Raw genomic sequence first — 13,783 nt, 5'->3', positions numbered from 1 at the left:
TTGCAAATTAGCCAAAAAGTGGCACAAAAAGCAAAGTGAAATAAAGGAATTCAATCTAATGCTCAGCATTTTCAAATGCATGTACTATTTACAGTTTTGAGGGGTTTATTTTATTTTTTATTTTTTTCTGTTTTCTAGAGTTGATCTTCAATTTGTTTTATACTTCAAACTTCGTATTTTACCTGAAATTAAGATGAAACTGAACCATGCATCAGCAATGCAGTAAATATTACCATGTGCCTTTTATTAAGAAAGTTGAAATTATTTGTTATTGTTCCTTGATATACGTTATACAGTGAAACCTCTATTTTACATTTTTCAGAGGATAAAGGTGAAAAACTGATAATGTAAAATCTGGGAAAATTTTATAACCTGAAACTGTTTTGGGACCATGAAGAATGAATGTATAATGCAAAAAAATGTATTTCTACTGCATTTTTCATGTTATTTTTACAGACAATTTGCGAAGAAAGATTCAGTCCCTAAGAAGTCAAGAGAATGATGTTCTATCTGTGTATGGTGATTGGGTTCCAACACTTGTAAAGAATATGCATGAGCTTCATAGGAGGGGTGGATTCCGAAAACTTCCCAGAGGACCAGTTGGTAAGTATGTGTTTGTATTTTTTGTATGAATAGACATTCAGTGAATGTCTTACATGACCGACTTTATCTCATGATATTAAATGACTTCTTACATCACATGCTGACAACATTCTTGTTAAAAACACATGATAAAAGTCAATTTAAAACCGCGGTGGTCTAGTCTGTAGTGCCTCTGACTGCCACACGAGAGACCCGGGTTCGATTCCCTGGGTGGGTGATCTAAGCTTGGAATTTTTCCAGCCTTGTCCCCACATAAAGCAGCTCTGGAGTTCACCCAACCTTTTGGGTCCCAAGCATCTTGGTCGAGATACCCAAATGTAACCCTTGCTGTCCCAAGCATCTCGATCGAGATGCTGTGTCAAGGTCGTAGTTTTTACGTTATAACTTTTCTATTTTTGGCTAGAATTTCGATTTTTATTTAAATTGTTCCTAACACATGTACAGGGTGTTTGAAAAAGAACTCCCTAGTTTTAAGTATAAATTTAATAGGGAAAGTAATGAAAACTTAACATCAATGAGTACATATCATGAAAGAGGATTCCTTCAAGTTTTGTTCAATGTTAGTACACCTCAACGTGGGATCCATGTGTTGCCCTGCACACGTCGAGACGATATTCCACTTCTCGCCACGTATTCACCAACATTTCAGGTGTAACTGTCCCAACCGCAGCGACGATTCTTTCCCGTAAATGATTGATGTCTCTGATCCTAGCTGATCTGGGCTTCGTGGTGGCCAAGGTATTGGGCCAGCCCTGCCTATCCACCTTCCTGGAAAGCGAGTGTTAAGAACCGCACGCACCTGTTTACTGTAATGAGGTGGGGTGCCATCTTGTTGGAAAAACACAAGCCCCTTTTCCGCCTCAATATCGTCCATTTGGGGAAAGACGTACTCTGTCAATATGTCATGGTAAACGTCCCCGTTTATTGTTTTTTCTACAAAAATGAAAGGACCAACCACGCGATGTTCCATCAAACCGCACCAGACATTAAGTTTGGGAGAGTCACATTGATGCTGAATAACTTCATGTGGATGCTCTGCCCCCCAAATTCTACAATTATGATGATTAACTGTTCCACTGACATGAAATGTAGCCTCGTCAGAAAAGAGAATGTTTGGTAAAAAATTGTCATCATCATCAATTCTGTGTAGAAAGTCAACAGCAAACTCCTACCTTTGAATTTTATCAGTAGGTTTCACTTCATGTAACAGTTGCAATTTGTAGGCGCGCAACTTTAGTCTTTTACGAACAACATCATACACTGTACCTTTAGGCACTCCTATGTCTGGCCAATGACTTCTTCGGGCTCCGAAAACACGAAACGTGGATCTGTTCAACAACATCTTCGGAAGTTCTCGGTCTACCTGGTGATTTACCTTTTAAAGCACTACCGGTTTCCTTGAAAGACTTTAGCCAATGACGGATAGTTTTTGCTGTAGGTGGTTCACCACCATACTGACATCTAAAATTACGTTGCACTGTTATAACTGACTCAGTTTTCACAAACCAAATAACACACTGCGCTTTCTGTTGCGGAGTACACATTGTTGCTGAGTTGCTCTGCACTACACGAACGCCGGAACTGAACTGAGAGAACAAAGGAAAAAACACAGCACTGGTGCCGTCTCAAGGTCAAGCAGACCTACCAACTGCAAGGGTGCCAAACTTGGAGAGTTGATGAATCAAACACCACAAACTAGAATACTGTATGTCACTTTGTACAGATTCAAGGACACATTAAAACTAGAAGGAAGACCGGCTTTGTTGTTCTAAAGCAATGCTTTTCACTCCCGCCTGTTAACTGCATTTGAAGGAAGCTTGTTTATCAGTATCCGATGTCAAAATGAAAGTTTTCCGTGAGGGCGCAAGCAGGGGTGGGGGTGGGTTGAGGTGGAAAACTGGTTGTTGAATCTGCGTTGTGAGAATGGAATTTTGAGGCATGCTGAAGGAAACCTTTGTTTTTGATCACAAGTGTTCCACAAGTTGCAACACAGGTACGCCAAATGTGCATAAATTATATATCGTCTGAATCTGTGATTCATTCTGCGTACATTCATATCTCCAGCACATTTAGTTTCTGAGCTATAGTCATTTCAATGGAACTCTGCATTTTGCTCAATTTTTTACCTTTTTACCGAAGCTTGAGACAGTGGCATACAATCCTTTCGTTTCAGGGGTACAACTCGCATGACATTTGTCATATGACAATGATGCAAATATTTTTCTGTTTCTTACATGCCAGCAATAATTTCTATGTGCATTTTGAACTTTTCAAATCCTTTTTTTTGGGGTGGGGGAGAAACCCCATTTTTTTAAAAAAAGTATTTTTCAGGGGAGGGGGACCCCATTTTCCCCCCCGAAAGTTTGGAATTTTGAGAGTTAGCCCCCTCCCCCTGCCACATATACGCTAAATTTGCATAAATTTCATATAGTCTGAATCTCTGGTTCATTCTGCATACAACGGTATATCACTCATCTCTCTTGGGCAATTAGCCTCCGATCTACACTCATTTAATTGAAACTCTGCATTTTGCTCAAAATCAGCTCGGGACCAAGGGTGTTACATGTGAAAATGGCCTTGGGACTCAAAAGGTTAAAGGTGGCCAAAGTGTGCTTCTGATCACATCATCTCCAAATTGGCGGAGATGAAGAATATGTGGGGCCCTACTCCCACATCCCCTAAATGTGCCTATATGTCATGGTGCTATATGTGCAGGAAACTTTTACCTAGCTCTCAACTCCATCCTGGAGTCGTCATTAGGGCTGGTTGAGAGACATCAAGGAAGAAGAGGCCAGGGTTAAAAATCTTGAAATGCACAAAGTGTATGAAGCAATTGCTTTACTGTGACCATGAAAGTTGAATGTATAAAGCAGGAAGATGAAAATTTAGTGAATATAAAATCAGGACAAAATGTGAAAGAACTTACACATGGGAATCTGGATGTACTCTGGATAGGATAGATAAATGAAAGTATGAGGGTCATTTGGGAAGTAACTTCCTTTTAGGTATAAAAGAAACACCAGGGCATTGTGAGAGTTTTTATTATATACAACTGAAAGAGACAACTCTAAGCTATGTTTCTACATAATCACTGTTACTGTTGAGACACTTATCATATTGGCGAACACGGTTTACAATACCCATGTCAAAGAAATCTGCTGCCTGTGCATTCAGCCATGCAGTAACAATGCAAATTACATGCAAAAACGAAAGGATGGCTCTGTTTACTTTGTAACTCAATAATTACCAAAATGTCACCATATTTTACCCCTGAGCCATCCATTTGTTTGTTAGAATGATAAGTTAAATATAAATGCAACCACAATTTCACATCCAGTAGTCATCAAAACTCTGGTGGAGTGGTAGAAGTAATTAGAATATGCACCAAAGCTGTGTGTGATTGAAAACGGATGTGCTTTTTGGTGATTTTTAAAAAAAATATTATAATGTCACATGTTACTGCTTTAATGTTATCTCACCATCTTTTTGGCATATATTGGCCAATGCGCCACTGAATTTTGTTTTAGTTTGGAATCCAGTATTTAAAGCCAGAACATGGCAGTAATGGAATTCAGTGCTCTGACCATACATGACCTAATAAAAGCTGCTTGCCAGGACCTGACCCAATAAGTACAGTCACACTATGGAGTTTTATGTTTTGAATTGTGGAAAATATAGTGTTATGTTAAATATTTAAAGATGAAATTAACTAAATTGTAACAAAAATTCAATGTGCATACAGTCAACTCTCGATACAACGACCTTTCACAGTTCCCAGGAAAAGGTCGTTATTGGAATTTGCACCAATTTTCAGCTTAAACTGAACTCAAACGGACACAAAGATTCCTAGGAGACAGTAATACCATGTATCCTAGTAGTTATACAACCTGTTATGGACAGGATGCATGTTGTGAGAAGGAAAATAGAACATGAAAACGTTTTCACAAAAAAGGATTTAAAATAATGTTACTTTATGTCAGTTGTGCAGTCGTTGCTCTTCCAGGAAATTCTTACAATTCTTGTTCATGAGAAACCTGTTTGCACTGAGACCTATGGAAAGGAAAACTCTCTCACTTATTGCAAGCGAAACTCGAAGAATCTTGGAGATAATCGGGCAGAATTAATGTTGGATTTTATACGGGTCTACTGGAGCATTGTCTGTTACAAGATTAACTTGTAAGATAAGATCTTTCAGGAGAACAACACAACCTTTCTAAACACCAGACAGAAAAGAAAAAGGTGGGGCTGTAAATTTCATTCTGGTTCAGCTGTGTAAAATACATCGTAGAAAAAAGTCACATTTTCTTTGCTTCAACCAACTTCATAGTCACCCCTTCCTCCCCCATTCAAGGGAGCAGTCCAAACTTCTTCCTCGACTTGCATTGTAATCCAGCCTAAAACATTAAACACACAACTTGTGATATGTTTTCACCCAATGTGTATTCTAGGACACATTAAACAGGGCCGCAGTCGATAATCATTTGGGTTTGGAATTGGATTTCACTTTAAACTGTATATTTAGTTCCAATTAGCCCATTAGCATAAAATGAACTCAACTTTATGAAACATGCACATTTTCAGATATCAAAATGGGAGATCGTTATTTACTCTCACGTTAATCGATGATTTAATGTTGGATTTAGGAGTATTCTCGATGTCAAATATCCTCTCTTCCAAACGTTTTACCCTTGAATAATGTTTCTTTAAATCGGTCTCAGCTTCCATTCCTACATTGAGCACTTTTTTTCTCCCACATGAATGGTTTTGAAGAAAAGCGGCGATTATATTGTGTGCATTTCCTTCCAACACGCTCAGAGTGTTGAGGAAGTTTATTCTTGTGTCAGATGCAAAATAAAATTTACAGTTTTGCTTATCAGAAGGTGCAGAACATGAAGTTGTTTTAACTCTTTGTTTTTCTTTCTAGAGATCGAATTTCATTATCTTCAAATCAAAACAGTTTTACAAGATTCAAAACAATGTATTTTTGCTTTGTGCTAGATGAGTCATTGCTGTTATCGGTAAGCGACAGCTTTGCAGACGCTAGACAAAACACTGGCGTCAGCTGCAGCGTAAGCACAAGGAGACCAGCTGGAAGTTCGAGCAACAGGTGGTCGAAGAGAAAATCCTCAGCATTTTAAGATAATGCAACTGTCGAAGATGAAACTTTTATCAGCAGTGTAAAGAAGAAAGAAATGACCCTTGCTTTATGTTTTACTATGTAACAGACAATAATACGGGCAATATTTCCTATGCATTAAATAGCATTAAAAATAATAGGCCCTGAATTCTGCAATTATCTATCACATTGCCTCTCTGACATTGCCGTGCACACCAGTGGATGACAATGAGCTGAGAAGGGGGGGGGGGGGGTCACTTTTTTTTTTACTTGCCCTATGGTTTTTGTTCATTTTCAAGAATGTATCCAGAACTGGTTGCCCCATTTTAGACATCAAAGGGAAGGAAGAGGGGTCCACTTCCACCCTCGCCTGTAATCAGAGGTCAAGTGCTACTGGATATCGCTCAAGCTTGGTGTGGTGGTGTCTATTTTTAGATCAGACCCACTTGCGAGCAGTAGAGTGTTTGTGAAGGGAATGAGTGTGAATAAAACGAGTGCAAAAAACATATTTTTCAGTCGATTTCCATCAATTTTTAAACTTTTTTCACGGTTCCCGGGAAAAAGGTCGTTACTTCGAGAGGGTTGTTATATCCAGAGTCATAGAATCTAGAGTTGACTGTATATGTTACTGTGAGGAATCATATAATTAGAATAATTTATACATGAATTTTGTGAAAAAAATCCACAGTAAACACTCGCCCAACTTCCATATCTTTCATGTACTTTGTGCATTATAGTGTATACTTTTGTTATGTTTTGTAGGCGCTTATGTGAAACTCCATGATGCAACGTGGGCTCCATCTATTGAGGGAATCTTGAGTGGTCAGCTCCTTGCATTTTGTGTGGACAATAAAGCTGATCAAGATGTGTTGAAAAATTTGATGTCGCAAGTCATTGGTCATGGTCGAAAACCCCCAATTATCAACAGTCCTTTCATTGAACAGGTAACTATCTTCACTTTAGTATGAGGGAGATTCCGAAAGTTCATGGATTGCAACACTGCGCCGATTCTGTGTAAGCCGAGTCTGTGATTGTTGCACATGAAGATAGCCTGTGGTGTGCTTCGTTAATGTACGAGTGAACCACTGGTGTATTACACTGGCGGATGAGAATGATATACCGATAATTACCAAACAAAGGATCGCTATTGAATTTTGTGTGAAGTTATGCAAAAGTGGCCAGGAAACGTTTGAGATGATCAAAGAAGCTTACGGTGATGAAGCAATGGGCAGATCAGCCGTATTCAAGTGGTGGAAGCATTTTAAGGGAGGTAAATGCAATGTGCAGGATAAGGCAAGAAGTGGGCATCCATCAACATCAGTGAACGATGAGAACATTGTGAAAGCAGAGACATTGTTGAAAGAAGATAGATGTTTATTGATTCGTGAAGTGGCAGCTAAAAAAAACTGAATGTTGGTGTAGAAAGATGTCACAAAATCATTAAGGAGCACCTGAAAAAGATGTGAACTGCTTCATGAAGAATGGTTTCTCTTGCAGGATAACACTAAGCCACATGTGGCACGGCAAGCTATGGCAGCTTTGGAAAAAATTGGTGGACAGTCTCTAGATCATGCTCCATACAGCCCAGGCCTCACACCCTGCAATTTCTGGGCGTTTCCAAGAGTTACGTGGAAGGAAGTTTATCACGGACCAGGAAGTGAAAGCTATCACATCCACTACCTTACACAGACTTACGAAAATGATCTGCAACATGTGTTTAAGAAGCTAGTGCATCGCTGGAATCAGTGTATAGAGTGTGAAGGGCACTATTTCAAAAAGGAAACTCACACCAAATCTCGTACTGATTCGGACTCCGAATAGTGATCTCAGTCCATGAATTTTCGGAACAACCCTTGTACATTCATGAATTTCATATAGGATTGCACCAATACCAATGTTGATACCTTTCCTAATTCTCACCAATAGTAATGCTTTAAAATTTGTAACATTCTGGTTGCTGTGGCAAAAATGGGAGGAAAGTATGCTACCATAATTTCAAATGAGGTCAGGATCCCAACATAGGCAAATAACAGAACTTACAAATGTATCTCGCCATTATAAAATTACACGAACAGTTTCAGTGCTTAGGTTCATTCTATCATACAGTGCATAATGGACATAACGTTTAATCACTCAATATTTTCGAACCTTTGCACAAGTTTTAAAGGACGTAACATTCACAAATGTGATGGGTGTGACCAAATACTGCACTTCACAAAATAGTGGGCACTAATAATTAGTTCAATTCTCATACCTGTATTGACGATGCATGAAGATTCTCTGACAGTAGTAACCCCACGATTATTTTCTCTTCAAATTGGTATGGCCTCGTGTGTAATGGTGCTTCCAACGTTACGAAACCAGGTTTTTTTTTTGTAACTTACTTCCTTGCATCAAAAGAGTCCATGCTCCGTCCAACTTTGTTCTGGATACATTCCGTGGTTTCAAATTCGATGATATGCACTTCTTTAAAGTTCGTTGCGAGAAAAAGTGAGAAATCAACTTCAGAATTTGACTACTCAAATGTTGCCCATTTTCAACTTGTCAAACACTCAGTCAAAAGTTCATGTTGACTTGATCGTTGAAGCAACATGCAAGCACCGTGCGTTATACGTGAAATTGTGAATGCAGATAATGGCAAAGCAATGGCGATTACCAAACGCCAGCTCGCAACTAAGTCCAACGAGCCACAACTATGTGTTGCAACTTCGTAAAGCAACTGTGTACTGTCTGTTACACTTTCTTCCTCACATTCAGCATGTCGACTACTACGTCATTTATTTAGATGGCGTGATTATGCAATGGCAAAGCAAGCAAAGTAGGTGCTGCCATTTATTGCAAGTCCAATTAACTAACAGAAATACTTTGCGAATATGAGCGGGCAGCCCATAACAACTCATAGGTGTTGAGATTGTAGAATTTTCATCAACATTTAGAATTTTGTTTGACAAAAAATGCTACAAATCTCCCCACTCTGGCCTAAAAGAATAATTTCCTTCGAGCATCTAATAATATACACTATAAGAAGCATCTTTTCAAAGGAATAATATGTAAAATACCTTCAACATTCCTATCCCTTAAAAGAGAAAATTTACCGAATACTTAAATATTACCTTCCCACACATGTCATCTAAAGATGAAAACACACGAAAATATGTAAATAATTAGTACCAAACATTGAGCATATGTTACCAAAATTCAAAAGGTAAAGTAATTACTTTTGCTAATCAAGAAAAATAAGAGAATATATAAATAATTGATAAATACGATAATGACGATTGCAATCAATATTCCTGAATCACACCAAAGATGAAAAAAGCCAGTAATTGCAATATGAAAAGTTATTGCCATTGAACAATATAGTATAATCATTAGATTGTTGCTTAAATTAAACTGCTGAAAGAAAAGATCTACCAAAACACTTAATAACTAACTAGTACAATGCATTCGTGAAGTAATAAATTCTTGCATATAGATGTTGATGAATCCAAAACCATCTGAAGAATTGTAGCCTTACGATGAATAAGCATGAAGTTGGTAAAGATGTGCTGATCCAAATTTCCATGTAAAGGCAGTTAGAACAGCATTTGTTAATGGACGAATTATTTTTTTCTCAAACGACATGAAACAAAAAAAAAAAAAATACCCAAAGAAGAAAAAGAAGAAAGAAGAAGAAAAAGAAGAAATTTTCTTCTTCTTCTTCTTTTTTCTTTTTCTTCTCCCAAAATTAAAATGAAGAAAAGAAGAAGTTACAGGAAAGAATGAGAAAAATTTAATTTCAGTCATGATAAGTAAGGAAAAGGAATGAGCAACTTTACATTAAGCACAATAAGTTTTGAAAACTAGCAAGAAGGCATCTCTAATTGAAAAATGTACAATACGGAAAGTTATAAGCAAAGTCTAAGCATGATGACAAAAAATTTTACCTAATTCAAAATTTCAAGTATACTCTAGAATAAATATCTGATATTTATGCAAAAACTTGAAAGAGAATAAGAAAAACACAAGAAGGTCTATCAAAATATAAGAATATACCATTTCCCAAACATTCCAAATATTCAACAGTGCATTTATATGCGCAAAAAAAATCCAATTAATTATAATACTCTCTGAAATGAGTAAAGATAATAGTATATTCCAATTACATATATAGGCAAACAACTCTCATTTTCACATACTCGTGAACAAAATTTTATTGACACAGACTTGCATAACGTATCGTACCCAAGGTATTGGGTAAGAAGTATAAAGTCTTAGCAGAGAAAGGAATGCAGAATAAGCAATTAGGCAAACGTTAGGTGAGTGACTTGGGAGATGGGTATGGAATGAGTGTTGGAATTGTCAGGAGGTGTGAGCAGTTGGCGAGAATATGAGAGAGAGTAAGGTCTGCGGATTGTGAGAGAGATGCAAAGTGGAGAACGATTATTGAACAATGGTGTGTGATTGAAATAGCATACATGGATGCTGATAGTTTTATATATGAAATAGAAACACCTGATCTGTACAGTGACTTGTTTGCTATGAAATAATATTTTGATTTTAGCAATAATCTCGAAAATCAGAAGATCCCTGGGAAAATGAAAGATGAGGCAGCAGGGTCTATAATAACAGAATTTGCTGGTCATTAGGTAAAAATGTTTGGCCACTCTTATGGCATCATCAGTGCATACATACATTATAGTATTCTTGATATATTTTTTCACTAAGGTACCAGAATATTTTACTTGTGGAGAGCCACAGGAAACTGTGCTATACCACTGGTTGCCATTGTAAGCCTTGTTTCTTTTTCCACTTTGTGGTTGAGGCTCTCATCTTTGTCACATTGCCATGCTTTGGGCACCATATCTTAAATCGCCTAGTTTATCATTAGCGATAGAGCACTTTCACTTCAGGAGAAATAGGAAGGCAGATGGTGTTAACTGTTTACTGGGCTCAACAAAGAATAATAGGAGGGGAAGGGTAGGTGGCTGAAGGATGTGCCAGCACTTACCTCTGCTTCCTGGTGGCAGCACTGGCTGCTACTCTCAATGATGCACTTAGATATTTGTAACTAAAAGGAGGCTGCTACAGGGCACCCTTCGCTTATGTAGTAGCCAGTTCCACTGTACTTTGTAATCTCCATTTTCTGTCTAATTCTATGCAAGTCTGAACATTCCAGGAGATGGAGGAAACCAGATGGGAAGTACACCAGGAAGCAAACATTCTGCACCTGCATCCCTAGCCATCTACACTCCCCCAGCCAGAGGAACCTTGGTATGGGGGAAAACCATAGCAAGGTTCATTTGCATGTACAGAGTAGTAAATGAAAAAAAAATACATATACACATACATAATGAATACGAGGGCTGCTAGAAAAGTTGCTGCAATCAATATGAAAAAAGACACCTAAAATTCTGGGAATGGCTTTATTCTTTCTCAAAGTATTCACCCTTAAGATAGATACACTTTTGCATACGCTCAAACTAATTTTGAAAGCATTTTTTCCACTCTGAAGCTGATACCTCAGAAACCACTGTTCGGAATGCGTCAACAGCTGCTTCAGGTGACACAAATCGCTTACCACACATCTTATTTTTCATGTGTGGGGACAAAAAGAAGTCATTAGGTGATAAATCAGGTTAGTATGGACAATGAGTCATTAATTTGACATTTTTACTGGACCAAAAATCAACAGTTTGGTGTGCTGGGTGGGAACTGGCTTTTGTCTTTTGTCTTTGAAGAATAATGTGACGATTTGGGTTTGTTTTACTCAATTCATTGATGACCTCTGGCAAACAAATTGTTGTATACCACTCAGCATTTACATGTCTTCGATCTTCTAAAGCTATTGTTGCCACATGTCCGGTATAACCGAAGAAACAAGCAACCATTTGCGTGGCAGCACTTCTCGAACGAACTTTTGTTGGTTTCGGCTCACTTTGAAACACACACGAGCCTATTTTTGAGCTTCGGTGAAGTTGTGTGGGATCCAACGGCTTGAAAGTTTCTGTACGTTCAGATGACCATGCAGAATCGTATGTATTGCTTTCCTGTCAATGTTCAAGGATGCCTGAATATCATGGTATGTCACATGCCGATCTCTCTCAATCATTTCATGCACAGCATCAACATTACTGGCAACAACAGTTGGATGGAAGACCTTCAAGAAATTCATCACTGAGAAATGTGCGACCATGCTGGAATTTGGAAAACCAATTGTGCACAGTCCTATTAGATGGTGCTTCATCCCTAAAAGCCAAATAAAGTCTTTCGATGCATTTTTTCGGTGTTAAACTACATTTGAAATCATAAAAAAATCATTGCCCGAAAGTGTTCACGAGAAATTTCCATTTCTCCCACGAAACTACTACTTCAAACTGCTGTGAAAAATAAATGAATAGGCTTAAACAAACAATCAAAGATAAATTAATAATAGAAAAGGTCTACTCTTCCAATTTTTATAATAGTGGAACACAAGCGCCACTGTTGGTGGTAGTTTGCAGAAACTTTTCCAGCAACCCTCATAGCAGAACATTACACTGGAAAAAATGAGGCGCACTGTAATTTTTTTGTTTGTTTTTAAATCACTAGGGTATAGAATATGGTCTATTTTGCAGTCCCAGTTGAAATTGTCCTTTGGGAGTAAGATCCATAGATATTTTCAACAAAAGACACCTTTGGCCGTGATCAAGAAAGTGTGGGGCCCTAACTCGACACCCCCTATATGCCCTCATTGCACGGTGCAAAGTACAGGGGAGCACTTTACTTTTTTATTGGTAAGATAGACTAAACTACAGGGTGTTTCATTACATTGTGACCAATATTTTTATTTTCATAAGCTAAAATCAGGGGCCGAGAGCAAGTGAAACATGGAGATGATTAGTCACTACGTCTTTTCCTTCATGATCCATATTTGAGGGCCCACTTAGAGGTAAAGTGCTCCCCTGTGCATAGCACCATGCCATGAAGGGGTGAGTGGGGGTGATGTGATCAGCATCACGCAACTGACTGCCTTTACCCCCCAGGGTTTCCCCCAGGTACCCATGTTATTCGACGCTGGGTGGGCACCGTTCCGCTTCCAACGTTAGAAAAGTTCCCGGGTGTGAACCGGCCGGGGATCGAACCCGTTACCTTTAGCATGGTAGTCAGACACGTTACCGACTGAGCCACCGCGGCCACTACCACAGACAAATTAAAATTGTATTTAAACTACTGGTCTTCGAGCATATACCGCTCGTTTTGCCTCTGCAAACTATTATTTACTCGAGCAAATAACCCTTGCTGCAGCACTTTATTTTATGCCTTAGTAACTTTTCCACAAACTGAATGTTCATGAGCAGCACGATTTTATAGTTTCTTCTGCTTCTTCCTCTTTCCCCTTTTGCCTCATAGTGTCAGGGTTGCGTCTATCCACTCCTTCCATCTCTCCCATTCCTTTGCCATCCTCTTCAATTTATTCTTTTCCTTTCTTTTGTCCTATTTCTTCTATTCCTTTGTCGAATGTCTTCCGGGTTCTACCGCTTGTTCTCCTTCCCTCTGTTCTAGCTTCCATAAATTGTTGTGCTTTTCTATCTTTGTCCATTCTTACCACATGTCCGAACCATTTTAATTGTCTTTGTGTCAGTTTTTCTCCTATTGGCTTCTGATTTAATTCTTCTGTGATTGTTTCATTACGTACTCTATCTCTTCTCGTCTTACCAACTATTCTACGGAAGCATTTCATCTCAACTGTCGTTATTTGTCTTACTTCGTTTCCTCTTACTGGCCAGGTTTCACTTCCGTATAGTAGAATTGGTTCCACTACTCACTTATTCACTTGTAGTTTAGTTTTGGTGTTTGTTTCCCTTTCTCCAAATATGGTCTGGCTTAGTTGGTAGTATGCATTATCAGATTTCCTTACACAATTCATCACTTCCTCTTCTATTCTTCCTTTCTGGTTTATGATTGTTCCCAGGTACTCGTATCTTTCTGTCTGCTCCAGTTCTATTCCATCGCATATTATATGTATTCTTTCTATTATTTCTTCCATTCTTCCTATTTGCATCACTTTGCTCTTACTTGCGTTTGCAGTCATTCTTTTAGCCT

The 13,783-nt window shown here is 38.4% G+C and overlaps 1 protein-coding gene across 3 annotated transcripts in view; it reads left to right on the top strand.

Annotated features, from left to right (window-relative positions):
* LOC145984214 (structural maintenance of chromosomes protein 6-like) overlaps positions 1 to 13,783 on the top strand; it is a 231,437-nt gene that overhangs the window by 112,918 nt on the left and 104,736 nt on the right. For all 3 annotated transcript variants that reach the window (XM_083117767.1, XM_083117766.1, XM_083117765.1), the window contains exons 10-11: positions 457 to 603; positions 6,482 to 6,663. In XM_083117767.1, coding sequence (XP_082973893.1) covers positions 457 to 603; positions 6,482 to 6,663 — 329 coding nt within the window. The remainder of the gene's footprint in view (positions 1 to 456; positions 604 to 6,481; positions 6,664 to 13,783) is intronic.

Source organism: Lepisma saccharinum, chromosome 2, assembly GCF_977018435.1.
Source record: "Lepisma saccharinum chromosome 2, izLepSacc3.1, whole genome shotgun sequence".
Classification (NCBI taxonomy): domain Eukaryota; kingdom Metazoa; phylum Arthropoda; class Insecta; order Zygentoma; family Lepismatidae; genus Lepisma; species Lepisma saccharinum.
The sequence above is the reverse complement of the archived record's forward strand: the minus strand, read 5'-3'. Positions and strand labels throughout refer to the sequence as shown.